This window comes from Corylus avellana, chromosome 5, assembly GCF_965113065.1.
Source record: "Corylus avellana chromosome 5, dhCorAvel1.hap1.2, whole genome shotgun sequence".
In the NCBI taxonomy this organism is placed as follows: Eukaryota; Viridiplantae; Streptophyta; class Magnoliopsida; order Fagales; family Betulaceae; genus Corylus; species Corylus avellana.
Genome location: NC_142494.1, coordinates 3,668,093 through 3,682,030, shown reverse-complemented (window position 1 = coordinate 3,682,030; position 13,938 = coordinate 3,668,093). Strand labels below are relative to the sequence as shown.

Sequence of the window (13,938 nt, the reverse complement as noted above, 5' to 3'; positions counted from 1 at the left end):
GCTCATCTCCACCTGAATCTTACCCACCTCCGTCAGTTGCGCCACTGCCAATTAATCAGCCGAGTTCGGTGATGGCGACACCTGGCCCCGTGCATGGTTAGCTGCATTTTTTATTTTGTCTAGAATTTTATTATGGCATTATTTTGCATTAGATAATTCTGATTAATTTGTATTCTTTTTACGGTTAAATAATTAGTAATTCTTAGTTGAGTTTGTATATATGAGACAATGTGGGTTGATTGATTGGTGGGATGGTCCTGCATCTGGTTTTTGCAACGGTGGATCCGGTTTTTCTGGGTTTGTAGAATCTATTTGTTGGTACAATCTTTGAGTATCAGTGGATTTACAGAGTTATCCCTGCAATTCCATTCTATTTTTGTGCAACGAATATTGACCTTTTTATCACTCTAAAACCTAAAACTAACAAATGGATCCCAAATGGATCCCATGAAAGCGCCAGGCCCCGACGGTTTCCCGACTTGTTTCTTCCAAGATCATTGGGACTCGGTGGGTCCGAAAGTTGGAAAAGTCGTCTCCAATTTTTTCAGGTACGGAAAAATTGATAAGGATATTAATTTTACTCACATAGCCCTTATTCCCAAGAATAATAGAGCGACGAAAGTCACTGATTTTAGACCGATTAGTCTTTGTAATGTGATTTACAAAATTATTTCTAAAGTGTTAGCTAATCGGTTAAAAATCATACTCCCGGATATTATCTCACCCAATCAAAGTGCTTTCATTCCGGGGAGATTAATTACCGATAACATTTTGGTGGCCTACGAAACACTTCACACTATGCATTCTAGGATGTGGGGTAAGGTGGGATATATGGCTTTAAAACTCGATATGAGTAAAGCCTATGATAGAGTGGAATGGGTCTTTTTGGAGGCGGTGATGAGAAAGATGGGCTTTGATGCGAAATGGGTGGGGCTTGTAATGTCTTGTGTTACTAGTGTCAATTATTCAATAATTATCAATGGGGAACCGGTTGGTCTTATCCGTCCTTCTAGAGGGATTAGACAAGGGGATCCAATTTCGCCTTACCTTTTCTTGCTTTGTGCAGAGGTTCTCAGTTTTAAATTTCAACAGGCTGCTTTAAATGGAAGGCTTAAGGGAGTCCCTACTTCCCTAAGGGGCCCCAAAATTAACCATTTATTTTTTGCAGACGATAGCCTAATTTTCTGTAAGGCTAATTTGCAAGATTGGGCCTTTTTGTCAAAAATTCTGGAAGATTATGAGGCCGTCTCAGGGCAACGTTTGAATAAAGAGAAGACTGCTGTTTTTTTCAGCAGAAATACTAGCAGGGAAGATCGGCTGAAAATCCAGAATTTGTCCGGAATACCCGCTTCGCAGCGTTTTGACACTTATTTGGGGCTCCCAGCTTTGGTGGGAAAATCAAGGACTAGAGAGTTTCATAAGATTAAGGAGAGAGTGAATAAACGTGTCAATGATTGGAAAGCAAAATTCCTCTCACAAGCAGGAAAGGAGATTCTAATTAAAGCTGTGATACAGGCGATACCTGCTTATAGCATGAGCATTTTTTTGCTGCCCAAAACACTATGTAGTGAGTTAAATGGAATTATGCAGAAGTTCTGGTGGGGACACAAGGATAATGTGAAGAAGATACACTGGATGAGCTGGGAGAAAATGGGGAGATCAAAAGCTAACGGAGGTATGGGATTTAGAGACCTAATCTGTTTTAATATGGCCCTTTTAGCCAAGCAAGGATGGAGGATTATCCAAAATCCTGATAGCCTGGTGGGGCGCATTTTAAAAGCCAATATTTTAGTCGAAGCTCATTATTGGAAGCAAAAATTGGTAGCAGGCCGTCCTTTGCGTGGAGAAGTTTATTGGCTGCTACTGTATTGTTGAGGGAAGGGATGATTTGGCGGATAGGGAACGGGCAGAGTGTCAATATCTGGGGGTCTAAATGGATTCCTAAGCCTATATCTTTTAAAGTTCAGTCTCCATGCTTATCTTTGGCAAGTGATGAGAAAGTTGCAGCCCTAATGGACCCACATTCAAGGGGCTGGAATGTTCCTCTGATACAATCTCTGTTTGAAAAAGAAGAGGCAGAAATTATATGCAATATCCCTCTCAGCAGATTTGACTGTCCGGATAAAATGGTCTGGAGAGCAACGCCAACGGGAATATTCACTGTCAAAAGCGCTTATTTTTTGGAGCAAGAAAGGATTCAAGGTGAGGGGGGCGCGAGCTCAGAAGGCAACGGCTGGAAATTTTTCTGGAAATTGATATGGGGCCTTTCAATCCCAAATTCCACGAAAGTCTTCCTATGGAGGGCGTGTAGCAATCTGCTCCCAACCAGAGATAATCTTCTGCGGAGGGGAATGGACCCGGAGGTGGGGTGTTTTCTGTGTAGTCAAGAGACCGAAACAATTCTCCACGTGTTGTGGGAGTGTCCAGCTGCACGGGATGTTTGGGGGGTGTGTGATAGGAAGATCCAGAAAATGGGGAGTCTGGGTCCAGATTTTAGAGAAATACTGGTGAAGCTTTCGGAGAGATGCAGTTCTGATGAGATGGGTTTAATTGCAACAATAGCCCAATGCATTTGGAAAAGGAGAAATAACGTTTTGCATGGAGGTATGTTTACACACCCAAACCGGTTGATCCATGAAGCAAAGGAGACCCACGAGATGTTCCTGGAAGCAAATCAGAAGCAGGACAGGTTAAATGAAATTTTACGTGAAACAGGGGTGGATGCGGAAGTCTGGAGGTGCCCACCACCTGGGTTCTACAAAATTAATTGGGATGTAGGTATGGATGAGAGGAATAATCGGTTGGGTGTTGGGGTGCTTATAAGAGACTCCTTTGGAGAGGTCATCGCAGCAAGGAGCTTGACAATCCAGACTAAACAACCACCAGTTATAGCGGAAGCCATGGGAGCAGTTTATGCAGCAGAGTTTGGACATGACACAGGTGTTCAAGATGTAATTTTGGAAGGGGATTCTCTGATTGTGGTTAAAGCGCTTCAAGCTGAGATTGAAGACTTGAGTCCTTACGGACACCTCATAGATGATGCTAGAATGCTTCTATGACATTTTCGAACGGCTCAAGTCAGACATGTGAAGAGAAATTCTAATAAAGTTGCCCATGGGTTAGCTAAAGAAGCAGTTAGAAAGTGTACTGATAATATATGGATGGAGGAGATGCCTCCATGTATTTCTGATATACTTGCTATAGAGCGTGCAGCTCTTGTAATTTAGAGTTTTGAAGCTCTGGATTTTCTCATTAATGATAAATTCTCAACATTTTTCAAAAAAAAAAAAAAAAAAAAAAAAACCTAAAACTAACATTTCAAAACAAAAAATAACATCATATAATCTCCCAATTAAAATACCGAAAGTCAACATTTAATCAAAAACTTTAATTAACATCAAATCTCAACAACTCAACAATAAACGAATAAAATCTGGGATTAATTAATGCTTACTCCCATAGAGTTTCTTCAAGCTTTTCTCCTTCGCCTTGCTTACTCTATTTTCCTCTTTCATAATAAAATTTTCCATAAAATCAATTTAAAAAGAATGGCTAAGCCCTGGGGTGGGGGGGGGGGGGGGGGGGGGGGGGATTCACACCATTCCTAGAAGCCAATTCAACTTTTAAACCAAACTTTTTTTCTAAAATGAAATTTAGAAATTAAATGTTCAAAGCGTAAATGTTTGTAAATCATGAATATTGACGACCATTCTAACCAAGGCCTAATTAGATGGGCCTACCTGCATTGGGCTCAAGTACGGCCTAACACTATTTAGGACACAATGTGTTGCACATTTTGACAAGAGAAGGTGTAAAACGATTTAAAACATGTTTTTTCACCATGGAGAAATGTTAGAAAGTCAAACAAATAAATCTAGAAATTTTTTTAAATTGATTGACAAGGGCTTTTAAATTAAAAAAATGCAATTCTCTCTCTTTTGTCTGTCACTCACGGTCTATCACCTCAGTTTGAAAATTTTTTTAGGTTCATTTGTTTGGCTCCCTAACACTTCTTTTTCACCATGAGTAGTGCTAGAGAGCCAAAGAGTTGAACTCAAAAAAAATTTCAAACTGACATGGCAAGAGTTTTTAAATTAAAAAAAATGCAATTCTCTCTCCATTTTCTGCCACTTACGGTCTACCACGTTAGTTTGAAAATTTTTTTGGATTCAACTCTTTGGCTCTCTAGCACTTCTCTTTCACCATATGCATACCGAAGAAAGATCTTCTCCCGCTCAAATAAACTGCAGAGTATCTAGTTAGTTATATTTTAGGAGTATTTTTATCTTTCCATTTTTTGAGGGGATAAAAATACTCTTCCAAATGAATTGGGGAGGATCCTAATTCTATGCATACTTACACAACATCTTTACTTTACTGCATATAATATTTAGATAAAATTACTGAATCATCCCTGAATTTTAAACCTTTATTTTACTCTTAAGCTCCTTAAATTTGTTCTTTTTATCAAATAGTTCATTCCGTCTAATTCTGTAAAATATTTTTTAAGGAATCCACATAACATTATAATTACAACATTTTTCAAAAGATAGAAAAAATAAAAATAAAAATAAAATTATAAGAAAGTGGCTAGCATTTATCCTCGATAAAGTTTTGGAGCCACTCCCAATACAAGGGTGACTTACGACTAACCCCTATCAGAGAATGGGTTGCTCCTAAGGGTGACATTATAAATAGGTGAATCAGACTAGCCACATTTTTCTTTTTTCTTTTTTCTTTTCATTTTCTTTTGAAAAATAGTATAATTGTAATTTTATGTAGACTCTGAAAAGAAAATTGGTGGGTTCTATACAAAATTGACAGAATGATTAATTTAATAATGAAAACAAACCCAAGGAGATAAAAGATAAAAGTAGAACAGAGAGTAATTTGATTTAGGTCAAAACGTAGGGAATGAATCAATAATTATGAAAACAAGAAAGAAGATGATCAAAGAGGCTCAAAGGGAAACACCCACTCAATAGAAATCAAACCAAAAATCTAAATCCCAAGCCTTTCAAAGAATAACATTTGCTTAAACTTACCTTTGTCCTTTAGTAAGAAACTGATCAGTTCTAAACAATCTATTTTAGTCAGTTTTGGGATGATAAACTTATAAACCTGTTATATAATTCCGTAACAAAATGATTCTTCTGTACAAATTTCAACCATTTTTCCGACAGAGCCCACATGAAAATATAATTTACGTAAGTAAAAAATAAAAACCAAAAGAAAAAAAGAAGAAGAAGTTGGTTCTTGTGGCCTAACGGCGTAGCCAAAAACCCCCCAAAACGGACCAAAATAATTCGGGTCAAGTTTTGGGTGCGGAAAGACGAAGAGATAGAGGGGAAATACAAAAGCTAGCTAGAAAAAAAGGAAAAAAAAAAAAAAGTGTGAGGCTGTCGGGTCTAGTGGGGAAAAAAGGTAGGACATGTAGATGGAATGGGTGTTGTGAATTAAAGAAACAAAGAAATCCAACTTATACTTACAAAAATTACAAACATGGCCTGAATTAAAGAAACAAAGAAATCCAACTTATACTTACAAAAATTACAAACATGGCCTTATAAGGCCATGTTTAATTAATATTTTTCTTAATTATACACATAACCCGGCCCTAAAAAGTTTAATTTTTTGGAATGGACCATACTAAATATCTGGGAGTATTACAAGTACGCACCTTCTTTTCTAAATCGAACCAGCTTGTATATGGATTTAAAATGGGTCATAAGATTCAGGCAATGAGGGAGATGCTCGATAACATTGCAACTGATAGGATCAAATTTGGCTTTACTGAGCGCCCTACAAGGACACAGTTAGAGCATATATAGGAAGAAAGAAGATACACATTAATTCGTTTATAGCTGACGAAGAAGTTATTGGGAGAGAGGTTGAAAGGAAGACTATTAAAGAGTTGTCATTGGATTTTAATAGGATACTGAAGGGTTCCATTATTTCCATAGTTGGGATTGGTGGACAAGGCAAAACCACGCTTGCTCAGTATGTGTTCAATGACAAGGAGGTCCAAAGTCAATTTAATCTGAAACTTTGGGTGTGTCTCTGAAGTTTTTGACGTGAAAACTATTGTTCAAAAGATCATAGAATGTGCAACTGAAAGGAGACCAGAAAGCAATGAGATGGATTTGTTGCAACGTCAACTTCAAGCAGAAATTTATGGGAAGCGATATTTACTTGTTTTAGACGATGTATGGAATGAGGATATTGAAAGATGGTCTAGTTTGAAAAAACTGCTGGTCGATGGCAAACGGGGAAGCAAAGTTTGGTTACTACACGTAGCGAAAAAGTTGCAAAGATTATAGACAAAGATTCACTGTTTCTTTTGGGAGGTCTATCTGAAAGTAATTCTTGGGATTTATTTAAGAAAATGGCATTTGAAGACGGAGAAGAGCCAAAAAATCCAAAGATAGTAAAAATTGGAAAGGAAATCATACAAAAGTGTGCACAAGTTCCGATCCTCTTGCTATAAGGAGCATATGGAGTCTATTATACTTCAAAAATTCAGAGGATGATTGGTTATACTTTGAAAACAATGAACTTTACAAAATAACTCAACAAGACAATGATATTTTCCTAGTACTTAAGTTGAGTTATGATCATCTCCCATTACACTTGAAGCAATGCTTTGCTTTTTGTTCGTTGTTTTCAAAACATTCTGAAATTGAAGTGCAGTTGTTGATTCAGCTATGAATAGCTCAAGGCTTTATTCATTCATCAAATAGAAATAGTCGTCTTGAAGATGTTGGTCATGAGTATTTTATGGATTTGCTGTGGAGGTCATTTTTCCAAGATATAGAAAGAAATGAATATGGTGATATAGAAACATGCAAAATGCATGACCTTATTCATGATTTTGCACAGTCAATAACAATGAATGAGTGCATAATTTCAGATCCCTTGCTCAAGGCACACAAAATGAGAACGCTTCTTTTGCTATTTCCAACAACATCTAGCCATAAACCAATCTATGATACACTTATTTCAAGTTTTAAATGCTTATGTGCTTTAAATTTGAGTCGATCAAATATTCAATATGTATCGTATTCCATTGGCAAGTTAAAGCATTTAAGATTTCTTGACCTTTCTTGGACTGAAGATATCAAACTACGCTCGTCTTCTATAACTAAATTGCAAAATTTGCAAACACTAAGGCTTGACTTTTGTAGTGGGCTTAAAGAATTGCCAAAAGACACTAAAAAATTGATTAGCCTTAGGCATCTTGCACTTTATGAGTGAAGGAGCTTGACTCATATGCGGATGGATTGGGAAAGTTAACCGCTCTCCAAACATTAATGCCCATGTACAGTACAGGGAAGAAGAAGAAAAGTTATTTTCCAAAGCAAAAGGATGGGCTAGACGGTCGGATGGTTTACATGAGTTGAGAGGAGAACTACATATCAAGGGTTTAGAGCACTTGAGATCTTCTCCGTCGAAAGCCAAGGCTGCACACTTGGAGAAAAAGCGAAACCTTAAAATCCTGAAATTAGAGTGGGACCCAGAAGCTTGTGACTGTAATGGTAAGGCAACTGCAAATGATGAACAGCTACTGGAACACCTTCAGCCACACCACAATTTGAAACAATTAATTGAAAATGGGTATGCAGGTGTGCGGTTTCCTTTCTTGATGTCATGCTCTCGAATTTGGTTTCGATTTTCATATACAGTTGTAAATGGTGCCGCAACATCCCACCATTGAAACAATTCCCTTCTCTCAAGATTCTTAGTCTTTTGGACTTAAGTGTGCTGGAGTACATAAGCAATGATGGTAGTGATGTGTCCTCTTCTTCCCTTCAACGTATCAGGCTTGAGAAATTGCCTAAGTTGAGGGGATGGTCGAGCCATGCAGTAACGGTAAATCATGGCATTCCATTAGATTTATTTCCTTGCCTTTCTTCTTTAAGTATCATTGATTGCCCTATTATGTCACCAACATCAGTCAGAGAAACCAAGCCACGACCAGATCATGGGGAATCATCATCATCATCACTTTTCTACTCATTGTATGGAATGGATCTGTAGCCTAACGCAGCAATTATTCCCAAGGTTTTTAAGTCACCAATTTGACAGTAATTTTCTTCTTGTTGTTGTTCATCTTGTTGTACTCTGTCAAGCTTTTGATATATGATATATGATCATTTCATATGTGAAACCAACTGTTGGATGGAACAAACAAGGGTTTAAGAATAGACTCATTTTCAAACCTTGCCGACAATCAGATTTGCACAAAGCTCTCAATTATCCACTATTGTTTCCTATCTTTCACTTCAATATATAGCATTCTCACGGGTCTAATATATATCTTGCTTCTTTTTTCTTTTATGTTTTTTAAATATTTCTTGTATTTCGCCATGTCAATTTGGATTTGTAATTTCAAAACATGGGATTTAAAAATAGTGATTTTAAAAGGTGTCATTTTTTAAAATGCAATTAAGCATCAAGTAGATCATGATTTGAAAAAGTGGATTTTTTAACGTGTTCAAAACCTAATATTCTTTATAAACACATTCACAGATGATACATTTTTTGTAATTAATTTTGTTTAAAATTGCACTGATGGCCTGTGAAATTGCAGAACCAAACGGTAGTATCAAGTATTGGGAAAAAGATTTATGATAGATCAGGAAAGTCTTTCACATCCCAAATTTTCTTAAAAACTCAATAAAATTTTTGCGCTACTCTAGGTTTTCTCATAATCAAATACAGACTTAGATAGATTCTTTTTATTATTATTGTTATTGTTACTGGAGTCTAACCGCAACTCACTCTGTCCATAGATTGATTTGACCTTTTTACTGTTTTCATTGGAAAATTTTGAGTTATTGTTGAGTTTATTATTTTGTTTTTAATTGTCAGCAGGGACATATTCAATTCATGAAATGGTGTGAGATTGGTCAATTTCTGAAATATGCTCGGATATGTCAGCCTCACTTGTAGAAAAAACAATTGACCATATATAGAGGACTTCCATGATGAGGAAGATCGGGTGAGTAAATGTTGTAAGAATGACAATGAGCTGAGCCTGTGAAAAGGGAACATTCAATTAACCATATTTATTTATAATCAGTATTCTGCCTACAATTTGGTCAACACTTTTGATCAGCATTTAGAACATTGAAAGACATTATAAAGAATCCTAGGTGTCCTTAAAAGCCATCTAACATGTATTTTGCATTTGCAGGTTCTTCCACTTGCTTGAAAGCATTTTAATCCCTAAACACAGTGATAATGCTTGCTTGTCTTCAAGTGAGATTTGTTGAAGTGCTCCAATGGTAGTGACTGGAATTGAAGATCATGTTAGCCAACCACTCTGTTTATGTGTCTCTTGTTAGCGTGATGCTTTTGTTAGTGCTGCCTTTGCATATATTCTTTGCAATTTATATTCATGGTTCTGTTGTATCTAAATAGGCTTTTATAAAATTCAGTATTTTTAATGTGTTAGAAATTTAAAATATTAGGCACTGATGCCTGGATCATAGTGATCTCACTTTCAAGGCCGGATGGAAGGACATACTTACGATGAACCAGAAAACAAGCTTGAATCTGAACCAGACAATAAGTAACGACACTCCAAGTTAATTAAATGTAATTTTTTAAATTTTGGACTTAATATATAGGTATAGCCATGCAGGGGCGCCAAGTTTTTTCTAAAAAAAATTTCAATTTTTTTTTTTTTGAAAATTTAGCCCGGCCAATTTTTTTTTTTAAAAGCCCAGCCCCTCCAAAATATAGCCCAGCCCTCCATTTTTTTTTTTTTTTTAAAAAAAAAACCTAACCTAACTCAGCCCCTTATCATTTCTTTCTCTGTAATCTGTCAACGCCGTCAACGGGTTCTTCACTTCTTCTCTTGCTTCTATCAGCTCCACTGCTCCAGCCTCCTGAGTCCTGAGGTATGCCGTATGTGGGTTTTCTTGAAGAGTAATGATCAAGTTATGTGGGGAGGGGGGATTTGGTTCAGGCCATAAGTTATGTGGGTTTTCTTCAAGGGTCATGGCCCATGATGGGGTTTTGCTGGTTTTGGGGAAATTTTGGTTATTACTTGTTAGTATTGTTTGGTTGGTTCTGGTTATTGGGTGTTTACCGTGTTTATTATTTTGTTGTTCTTTTGGAGGGACGGATTTGGGCTTTATGGTTGGTGTTTTTTAACGAATTATGCTTAACTGTGTTATTGCCTTATTGGGTTGGTTCTGGTTCTTGGATTATGGATTTATAGTTGTTTGTTCTCATTTTGGCGGGATTGATTAGGAGTATTTGAAATCATGATAATTATATGGATGTGTATGCTGATGAACAGTTTTTGGATGCATCATGAGTATTTGTTTTATGAGTTATGAGTTATTATCTTATTGATATATTGATTAGTCTTGTTTTGACTCTTTCAGTGTCTACAATAACTATCGAATGAGCATTCTCAATCTCAGCTATGAAGATTGTTAAAACAATACTTCGTAACAAAATGGAAGATGAGTTGGTATGTATTTATGAAGTCTCGTAGATATGCTTTTTGTGATACACATACCATATTATAATTTATATTTTTAATTGTATTTACAATATTATAATAAAAATATAATATATAAAGAGAACAACAAAAAAAAAGTTTATCATTATATTTTGAGAAATGTTTGGCTTCATTAAAAGTTCATCTTTTAGCCATTTTAATCATAGGTGGCATGACCCATTTTAAAATTAATAGATTTTAAACAATAAATTAATAGATTTATGAAAAATGTGTCATGCCACCTAGGATTAAAATGGCCAAAAGATGAACTTTTTAATGAAGCCAAACATTTCTCTTATATTTTATTATTTTATTCACGCACCTGCATGAATGAATTCCTAGATCTGCCACATATACGTACAACGATGCATATTCTATTTCCGTTGTTTGTAATTCTAGTCTATTCGGTTTCTTTATAAGCTAGTCTAGATTTATGTTTTTAAGGATGAATCTCTTACTCCCGATGGTTTTACCTATCATAGTGAGCCTCAGCTTTCATTGATTGTATTTTCAGGTGACTTCCACCATTCTGGTTTCCATTAAGTGTTTTGATCAGGTTCTAGTTGTCTATCTAGCTAGCTTGAGTTTCTCAATTGTTAAAAGTGTAGGCTTTTTTTTTATTTTTTTTTTTCATCCTGTTCTTATCGTGGTAATTTACAAAAAAAAAAAAAAAAAAAAAAAAGTAAAATATGATACAAACGTAAATGAAGGGATCAAATCTGATGGAAAAGCTCTGCTGGCAGCCCTATGATTAAAAGTTGATAATAGATTAATATAGTCATGTATTCAAACTCGATGGCTCGCTCCATTCTACTGTATATATATACTTTTGAACATTTCGATTACTGCCCCATAATTTACATTTCGATAACTCAAAAGATAAGATTCGTGAACTAAAATATGAGACAAACGCACATGGCTCCATCGGTTCTGATGGAAACCCTATGCAACTACTCCTTAATTTAACAGTTGGTTTACTCAGAAGATAAAGATTCGTGAACTAAAATATGAGAGAAATGCACATGGCCGCATTATCTTATTGACTTCTTTCAAATTTAATTTTCAAGTAAACAATGCAAGTATGCAGCGCCCCTATGAATGAATACTAGGCCATTGTCCATGTCCATCCTCTTCACGGCTAGAAAACACATCTTCCTTAATTCTACTCGATCTCCAACATCTCTCGCTGAATCAGCAGCAGCTTTGAGCTAGCATTCACTCGATTTATGGTTTATAATACCTCAACAACATTTCGAAAGAATAAATCCACGCCAACAATTTGTTCATTATAATGTACTATATATTAAAGGACAACATGCATGCAAAATCTCCAACGGTAGAGGAATTCTAAAACTATTACAATGATCGGATTCGAATGGGTGGTTGTAAATGAAACAACAAAACAAATCCAACTTGAACTTACAACAATTTGAAACATGACCTTCGTATATTCCTTCATTACACACATATCCCAAAAAATGTTTTGACTTTTCATAATGGACCACCATACTAAATATTTAGGGTCATTACAGGTATCTACGCATCTTCTTTTCCAAATCGAACCAACTTGTATATAGCCTTAAAATGGGTCATAGGATTAAGGCAATTAAGGTGAGATTGGATGAAATCACGGTTGATAGGATCAAATTTGACTTCATTGAGCACCCAACAGAGACACGGTTTGAGCATAGGAGGAGAAAATATACACTCTTCTGTACATGAGGAAGAAGTCGCGTCATTGGGAGAGGTTAAAAAGAAGGATGTTAAAAAGTTGTTATTGGATTCCAACGTGGAAAAGAATGTTTCTATCATTCCCATAGTTGGAATTGGTGGACTAGGCAAGACCATGTTTGCTCAATATGTATTCACTGTCTAGGTCCCTCCTGTGCGGCTTCTAACAGATTGATGCTACTATGATCAATCTCAAGTAAAATAATAATAATTGGTCTCTCCAGCCTATCCAAGAGTACCCTATATTAATTGAAATATGAAAACTACAGTCTTATGAATTAGTTGTTCAAATCATTTACCATTTATTCAAAGAAAAAAAAAAAATCATTTTACCTTTTTGTTATTGGGGTTCAAATCAATCACCCGTCAAACAGGTTTTAACTCTACCGGATTTTTGATTGATAGAAATTAATTACTTTTTATTTGGCTGTTCTTTTAACTTGGACGTGAAGAAACAAAAAAAAAAAAAAAAAATTTGAATACCTTTGGATGTTACCAAGGCCTCTGCAACCCATGACCAAACAGAGTTACTCAAATCAAAAGGTTAAAAAGGTACCTGTTTTTGCTTAGAACCTGTAAAGTAGGCCCAAAAATACACGATCGAGGTCAACCTCGTACTTTCGTTATAAAGATTATTTAAATTAATTTTCAAAAAAAATCTTTATTTCTACAAGTAAACATAGTAAAATTAACTTTATTCTTATCATAATTCCTTCTTCTCCTATTTTACTTTACAACTCCTAATCTTTATAATCTATTGATCTCTCATCTCACTCTTTGCTCTACTACCACTCCATTAAATTTTCTTGATATACCTAATCTTTATAATCTATTTGATCTTAAATATTAATTAAATAATTATTAGTTTTTTTATATGTCTATGTAGTGATTTAGAATAAATGATTATTAATTAAACATTATTTTATATCACAAAAAAATTAAATGCATCATGATATTATTTGTTAGAGATGATATATAAGCAAAAGTTGAGTACGTAAAATTGTTTGATTAGTAGAGCATTCGTAGCAGCTTGATCAAACTAGTTTTTTTTTTTTTTTTTTTTTTTTTTTGCAATTTTGGTGAGCCAAATCACTAAAAATCATTTAAAAAAAAAAAAAAAAACACTCTCCAATAACCTCAGCAAAATAGTTATTTTGGTTTGCTAAATGATTAGTACTCACTATCTACTCACCAAATGGATAAAAAGTAATAAAATATTTCTCTCTCCCTCCCTATTCTTTGAAAAAAGTTAGAAAAGAATAAAGAACATTTAAATGGAATAATGAACATAGATTGTTAAAATGGTGAGCCTGCAGGAGGTCCTTTCAAAAAGTCAGTAGTTAAAATAGAGAAAAGTATACTGTTTAGTTATTTTGGTGAGTAAAATTTGACAAAGCTGCTATTTTTAATTTTTAAAAATTTGTAATATTTCCTTCATTTTCTTAGTTTTAATTTCTATTGGAAGAAGATAAGGTTTTTCATGATTGATTTTGGATTGTTAGTCACGTCAGCTTATTTCCACTCTCATATCAATTCTGGAAAGTTTTTTTTTTTTTTTTTTTATTAAAAAACAGAGATTTTTCGTCTTTATTATCATTCAGTCAGCTGTAATAATATTTAATGCAATTATATGGCATAATATATACTTTGATCTCAATGAAGAGGGAGAGAGAAGAAAAGAGAAGGGAAAG

General features: G+C 35.1%; 1 protein-coding gene across 1 annotated transcript; it reads left to right on the top strand.

The window, feature by feature from the left end:
* Positions 1-5,720: 5,720 nt before the first annotated feature.
* Positions 5,721-9,214, top strand: LOC148585226 (uncharacterized). Its single transcript, XM_088516667.1, has 6 exons — positions 5,721-5,815; positions 5,935-6,052; positions 6,096-6,278; positions 7,325-7,614; positions 7,683-7,869; positions 9,197-9,214. Exons 1-6 carry the CDS (start codon positions 5,721-5,723, stop codon positions 9,212-9,214), a joined length of 891 nt encoding a protein of 296 aa, XP_088372793.1.
* Positions 9,215-13,938: the final 4,724 nt, after the last annotated feature.

Excerpts from the sequence above, each read along its gene's own strand:
- LOC148585226 (XM_088516667.1), top strand. The coding sequence starts at position 5,721 with ATGGGTCATAAGATTCAGGCAATGAGGGAGATGCTCGATAACATTGCA. Across the intron at positions 6,053-6,095 it reads AATTTAATCTGAAACTTTGG|ATCATAGAATGTGCAACTGA; the intron begins GTGTGTCTCTGA and ends ATTGTTCAAAAG. Across the intron at positions 6,279-7,324 it reads ATGGCAAACGGGGAAGCAAA|TACAGGGAAGAAGAAGAAAA; the intron begins GTTTGGTTACTA and ends GCCCATGTACAG.